We start from the raw sequence: 7,367 nt of genomic DNA on the forward strand, positions 1-7,367 counted from the left end.
GTCCAACCTAGTTTAGGCACCAGTCTTCCACCTCGCAACTTCACTGCACGATGTTCTTTACTTTAATTACCCTGTGAAATGTATTGTTAAGGTGGAAAGAACAATAAATAATAATAAAAGTAATGAATAACTTCAAACGTTTACCGAGAGTTGTGAACCTCCTTCGAAGTGCCGGTTTCATCACGACGATTTCCTTCACCGAAAAGCTCATTGTAAATTACAAATTAAATTTCGGGCATTAATTCGATCCCACGGCCTCTGCTTGAGAGGCGGAAGGTCAAATCATTAAGCTACCACGGCTTTTGTTTGTTATAATGTTCTTGTAATGTTTTCAAGGATTTTGCTTTATCACTGTTTTAAACTCTCGAGGATCGGGTGTCTAGGATATGTAATATGTGTATTTAGTTTAAGGGCGTGCTTAACATAGGGGTTTAGTCGGTATATGTGTGTAATACAAGGAATTTGGGACGTAATATCCTGAAGCGTCTCTAGTTTCAGACCAAAGTGCTTTTAAAGGACTGTGTGAATGAGGATTGAGCGCAAACGATGAGTCAGCTAGATCAGACAAACTGTAATTAAAAATTTTGTTACTTGTGTAGTGTTTAGTAGCAGTAGAGCTCCATGTAAAAGAGTTCGTTCAGGGAAGTACTGCCACCTTACCTATTTCTGCCGCCAAACAGTAATGTCAGCATTATTATGTTTCGGTTTTGAAGGGTAAGGGTGCTGGTGAAATTACAGCCACATGGGACTTGTTAACTTATTCCTCAGGTTAACGAGCGCAGTGCCAGTGCCCTCAAATCTTTGCGATTTAAAGAAATTGGCGGTTACGGCAGAAGTTCAGAAGATGAAAAGGATCTAGACGAGCTCAATAAATTAAAGACAATTTATAATTTACTGTACTTTATTGACAAGAGGTAATTGTTGTAAACATTAATATAAAGATCGAACACGAAAAAACATTCTATCTGATAGGACACGAAATTGCATCTACAGACTCAAGTTCGAGTACTGTCAGATTTTTAAAAAAAGCAACATCTTTTGTCAACCGCTGGTAGCTTTAGGGCTTAGTGGAAGATACCTGGATGAGTGAAGAAAATCTTTCATAGATTTCTCACAAGCCCTCACTGAGTCGACGCTCAACCGAGGGTCGAACGATCAACAACCTCTAAGGATGCCTCGTTGAGAGGTTAAACAAGTGTCTTGCATATTTTTGGCGGTGGAAGTATGTGGAAGTCTAGGAAAATTAACTGCATGAAAAAAAATCAAGACAACCGCAGTTATTTTGCACGACTCAACCTCCACTGGGTTCGCAGAGTAGAAAATTAATTTACATCCACTTTCATTAACATGGACTCCAGCAAATGCCTGAATCTATTAATTCTTTAAGTGCAAAAAAATTGTGATACGTACGTGTGTACGCGATGTCCTCAGATCTTTGCGATATAAAGCTCTGAGTGGCACTGCAACTGTTATGGATAGGCGTGTAGCTGACCATCAGGCGCACGACTTGTTCGTCCTGTCACTTAATATTATTAAAAAAAATTGATTTTGGTGATAATTAACAATTTCATTTGCAATCTCATACACATAAAGAAAATTGATCAGTTTTCACATCTTCTAGAGATACATAAGTCACACCAAACCCAACCAACGCCAAATATCTTGAAAGATGCGTTGCTAGCTCTCTACATATATACCGAATGCACGATGTACAAAGGATTCCAGACAGCAGAAGTAAATTCAAGAACACAGCGAAATAAATCGTTGAACTGTGCAGTTTTGGTCAAAGCCTGGATATACCCTTTCTATTTCGCTTTATAAAACCATTTATTTGACAGATGTCTTCACAATTGAGTCAATATATGAAATGAAATTCAGACGACAGCCCAATACGACGGCGTTATGATTGTGACGTCAATGTTATAGTTTGACGTGATATGACTTAGGGCGATATTTTTATTTTGATAATATATATAGTAAGGTAAAAAAGTGGGTTTCCCAGACAGTCTATTAATTTCTTCGATAAAATTTTATACAGATGAAGGTCACTAGGACCCCACGTTTCGATACCAAAGGCTTTAAATAGGTAGTGGAAGTCGAGATTCTGGTCCTTATTACGTTGTTATTCTTTCCACAAGCTCAGTAGCGAGATTGCCCTCTTGCTGGTGTGCTGGAGATGGTATGTGGCGTCCCACACCAGTGCCCGGCCCATACTCCAAGGGATGTGACTTATTGCGTCCGGGCGTTTGCCATCTTGACTTATTCTATTAGTTTATTTTCATTTCACTCTCGAATTGCAGTATTTCAGTGATTAGTTATGATAATAGTATTTTTTCAATAGTTCCATAATTCGTACCTTTAAAGAAATTTTGGTATGAAAAAGAAAAAATAATATAAATAATACGAACTACTAATGGTGCGGTGATGAGCCAACTACAAAACACAAATAGAGACTTAATAAGTTTCTCACAGATGGCGCTATGGCAAACACCGTTGAAACCAAAAACATAGATCTGCAGCAAGCACATTGAGATTTTCTAAAAGCTGCTAACTCGTTCCGTAGCTCAGTTGGGAGAGCATTAGCCCTGGTTTGGTGAAAAAGCGCCTGGTTCGATTCCAGCCATATTCAAATGTTTGAATTTGACGAAAGAAATTTTTCTTTGTTCTTGTTCGACCTTTGTATCAATAATAACAACAAACTAGGGGAGTATTTTCACAAAAAATATTACGAATATTTTTTTTACGAATATCACGACAGTGAAAACATCATGATATTTAATAAAATAAAATATTGAAAATTAAATATCAAAATTTATTTATTTGACAACAGAATTGTGCAGGAAGACACGTAATAAAAAGAAATGAAATACAACATTAGAGACACAACTTGTTGCAGCGCATATCGCGTACAGAGAATTGATTTTGATTCCGGCATTAGGATAAGCCTGTCTCGCAGGTAATCAATGTTTCCTCGTTACAAATTAGAAGTTAACAATTAGCGTAATAGGAACAGAATACCAAACAAGTTTTAATAAATTATAAAAATCAATATGAACAAATCAAAGTAACAAAGGCAATAAAAATACTTAATTAAACCTATATATACAAATTATTGATATTTGTGTTTTTACTTACAGATACAAAACTGTTTATAAATACTATAACACAGAAAAATAAATTCATACTTATGTAACCAGGAATCACTATCATCGTCACCATATCAGCCGGAAGACGTCCACTACTGAACATGGGCCTCCCCTAAAGATTTCCAAACTAGCCGATCGGACGCGATGTGCATCCATTGGTTACTCGCAGCCCTTACCAGGTTATCCGTCCATTTCGTAGAGGGCCATCCCACTGAACGCCCACCGGTTCGTGGTCTCCATTCGAGAACTTTTCTGCCCTAACTACCATCAGTTTTACGAGCTATGTGTCCTGCCCACTGCCAATTCAACTTGCTAATCCTTTGAGCTATGTCGGTGACTTTCTTTCTTCTACGGACCTCCTCACTTCGAATTCGATTTCGAAATGCAGAGCATTGCTCGCTCCATAGCTCGTTGAGTCACTTTGAGCTTTTTTATGAGGCCCATAGTAATTGATCACGTCTCAAAGCCGTAGGTCATTGCTTGCAACACGCGCTGCTTGAAGACTTTTTATCTTCAAGAACTGCCCGAACGAAGAAGACGTCGCGGAGCTTTCCGAATGTTGCCCAACCGAGTCGGATTCCACAATTGACCTCTTTCTTGAAGTTGGCTCTGCCTAATTGGACGGTTTGTTCAATTAGGTAAACATACTTGTCAACAACTTCGAGAGTAGAGAAGACTACTTAACTAAAGTAAATTACCTTACTATTATACATATAATATTGTATTTTGTTCTATCAAAGTTATAGCTGTACGATAATAATAAATAAGACAATACCACGATTCGGGGATTTCTGAGAAAGGTATTATCTACTCTGTGTGTATTGTTTCTTTGAATTGTAGGTAAATATGACATGTATATTTCGTTCTCAATACGATGCTAGCTAAAAAAAATGTTTTTAATCTCGTTGTTTCATCCTGTAAAATGTATTGTATTATTTGTAAGGTATAAGAGCTCGAAAACAAAAAAGAATGTTTTTTAGATAAAACAAATTCATATAATAACAAAGTGTACCTCCAATCCTTAAGAAACCAAACAAAACTATGAAATTGCCCCAAGGAATACCCGGAAAAACAGAAAAATAGCAGATTTTTACACAAAGCATGTTTCGGCCCCTAAAAACATTGTAACAGTGAACCAACAAGGCTTTGTGAAATGGAAACCCGCTCTGCCAGATAATCTGTTCTAGCTAAGGCTTCATGTAGTTGTTTTGCCAGTACATTCTACGATATTCTAAAGTAAATATTGTAGATGATAAATTTAAATAAATATCCATTTACAAAGACCAGCCCTAAGGCGCGCCTTTAGATTAGATAATTGTAGAAGAGCTACATTGGCGCGTCTGGGTGCGACAACACCGCCACTATTAATTTTACCTATAACTCTCTATATCTCTCTTTCATTCAGGCTTCAAGTCTGATTCGTTCACTCTTCATTCAACACGTCTCTGGAATGCTCTCCCAGACCCCATCAGAAGGTCTCCTAGTTTCTCCTCTTTAAAAAAGAATGTCCAAGAGCGTCTTTTAAATAGTTTGTCACAACGAAAATTATCACCATCATTATCTTACGTAATTGTATGTATCAAATATAAATATATGTATTATGTATATAGATATATATATATATATATAATAACTTCGTTTTCCTCAAAGGTTGACTGGTAGAGAATGCTTTTAGCATTAATTATGTGCTGTGGTCAATAAAGTTTAATAAATAAATAAATTTTCATACAAATATAATATATAATAATAATTATTTATTTATTTAAGATCATTGATCCACTTTGTTAGTAACAATCAAAAACTTAGGACTATGTTAGTAAATTACACTTAATAAAATAATTAAAACAGAAACACTTAAAAATAAATAATACAAATTTACAATAGGTACGCGTAATTAGAATTCATGTCACCAGCCCTTCTTGGTGACATGAATTCTGGTCCAGTGGCACAGTATCGGACACGCTACATCCTCCGATATGGTGTTCAGAAGGCTGTTACCGCTACCACGCATCCTGCTCATGGTCGACGAAATGCGTTTCCGAACTACTGCGTCAAAACCGTCGGTACGCGCTTCCGCACTATAGAACGGGAGCAGCCGCAACAGCATTCTGAAGGTGTTATTATACTGGACCTTCAGGGCATTGAAGGATTTCTGCGTATAATTAACCCACAGGCCGCAGGTGTACAGTGTCTGGCAGTAGGCCTTAAAAAGTGTTAATTTGACCTCATTCGTACACCGTGCAAACCTGCGAGGTAACATATTGCACCTTACCGTCAATGCCCTGCGCTCCCTATCCAGCTCTAAGTTATCTGTGAGCGCATCGGTCACCCAGTGACCCAGGTATTTAAACTGCTTCACTTGCTTGAGAGGAGCACCATCTAGTGTAATAGGTGGAACAGTGTTATATGTTTTCGTGCCCGCTTTGAAAACTAGCAGCTCACTTTTCTTAGCATTATACCTGAGTTCATGGGCCACCGCATATTGCTCACAGATTTTCAACAACCTCCTCAAGGCACGGACTGAGGGGCTCAACAGCACCATATCATCAGTATAACTAATATTGTTGATGACACGGCCACCAATCGAGCACCCCACCCTAGCACCGCTGAGCTGCTCAATTAGTCCGTTTATGTACAGGTTGAACAACTTGGGAGACGTCAATCCCCCTGCCTCACCCCGCTGTACAACCTGTACACATTCGAAAAACTGTTTCCCCATCTCACGACATTCGACTGGCTTCCGTACCAGTACTTTAACAGCAACAGGTGTTCTGTTGATAGAGTAGTCTCTGAAGCAATTTTCCTCCAGAAAACAAGCAAATACAGGTGTGCGTCGGTCTGTATAGTAGCGAATGGTGTGCTTGAGGCAGTATATTGCAGACTCTGTGGAGAGTCCGGGTTTGAAACCGAACTGAGCGTCATGAAGTTTCATATTATTACATAACCGCTTATCAATCACCGCATCCAATACTTTAGCCGTTATTGTGGCTAATGAAATGGGTCTATAGTTTGTAGTTCTTTGTCCGACACATCTCCAGTCTTGTTCTTGGTAATCGAAACTACTATAGTTTTCATTAAATTTGTTTCATTAAGTTTGCATGTACGAATGTCCAATACACAAATTTAAAAGTAGGGCTAACACTCTCGGGAGATGTACACCTCCGTTCTGTAAATGCTCCACACTGAGACCGTCGTGTCCAGGTGACTTGGCGCGAGTCATATGCCTAATAATTTCCGCGATCTCCTTTGCTGTAACGTGCTCGAATGAGTCACCTGAACCGACTCCCGCGGGGGGCACTCCCAGTGAGGGGCCAAGAGGAGATTGCACCTGGAAATGTTTCATGAACAAATCTGCTATTTGCCTAGGCTCACTGACACCATTGACGCTCACAGGGATACCCGGTTTGGGGTTCAGTTTGTTTGTGGACTTCCAGAAACGGTCAAAATTCTTTTTAGAGTGTTGAGAAGCTATAATGTCCATTCTAATTTGTTCTTGATTATTTTGACACCATTTTAATTTCATTTAAAACAAACTTCTAGACTTACACATATTTACAAAACATAACCCGTGTCTAGGTCGCCCCTGTAAACACCATAAACGAAAATGTAATTGAGCCTCACAGTGAGCGGCCTTAACGTGTTTATTCCAGCCAACAATACATCTACGCTTTCGGTTACTAACATTATGTGTTTTGCTTGCAATTGCAGCATTGCTTAAAGAATTAATTATATTGTTATACAATTTGTCTATAACGTGTCTATGACTGGAAGCCTGGAAGCGTAGACTTAGTACCACTGTCGTGCAGATTGCAGTAAAGGTTAGGTTTAATAAGGCGATATGTGTATAAGGATTGTAGAAAGTGGAGGATTGTGGTCTTTGCCTACCCCGATGGAAAAAGAGTGTGAAGTGTTACTAGTTACTTTTAAATAAGACTGAAGGTGTATTGGGATTTTTCTGAAACACGACTTGACAGTATTTTCAATGGGTAATTTTATCACAAATGTAATTTATTTACACTTTTAGGAGGTTTATTTTATGTAATACTGCCCATGAAACAGATGGAGCGGCGCAGTTATATGCATGCGTGCAGTGCACACGCAGTTCATTCGCCAGATTTGTTCGGACCCTTATGTATTCGCAAATTGAAATTGTTGTAAATGAAGCTACTTTTCGGATAGCGTGTAATTTTATTTTCTCAAAGAAACGTTTTTAATGTTGGT

General features: G+C 38.5%; 1 protein-coding gene across 1 annotated transcript in view; it reads right to left on the reverse strand.

Moving 5' to 3' along the window:
* The window catches only part of LOC113227355, an 18,828-nt gene extending 12,750 nt beyond the window's left edge, over positions 1-6,078 (reverse strand). The window contains exon 1 of the mRNA XM_026460246.1: positions 5,419-6,078. Within this exon, the coding sequence (XP_026316031.1) occupies positions 5,419-6,078 (660 nt within the window). The remainder of the gene's footprint in view (positions 1-5,418) is intronic.
* Positions 6,079-7,367: the final 1,289 nt, after the last annotated feature.

Source organism: Hyposmocoma kahamanoa, unplaced genomic scaffold (genome assembly GCF_003589595.1).
Source record: "Hyposmocoma kahamanoa isolate Upper Pololo Valley unplaced genomic scaffold, ASM358959v1 210, whole genome shotgun sequence".
NCBI classification, from domain to species: Eukaryota; Metazoa; Arthropoda; class Insecta; order Lepidoptera; family Cosmopterigidae; genus Hyposmocoma; species Hyposmocoma kahamanoa.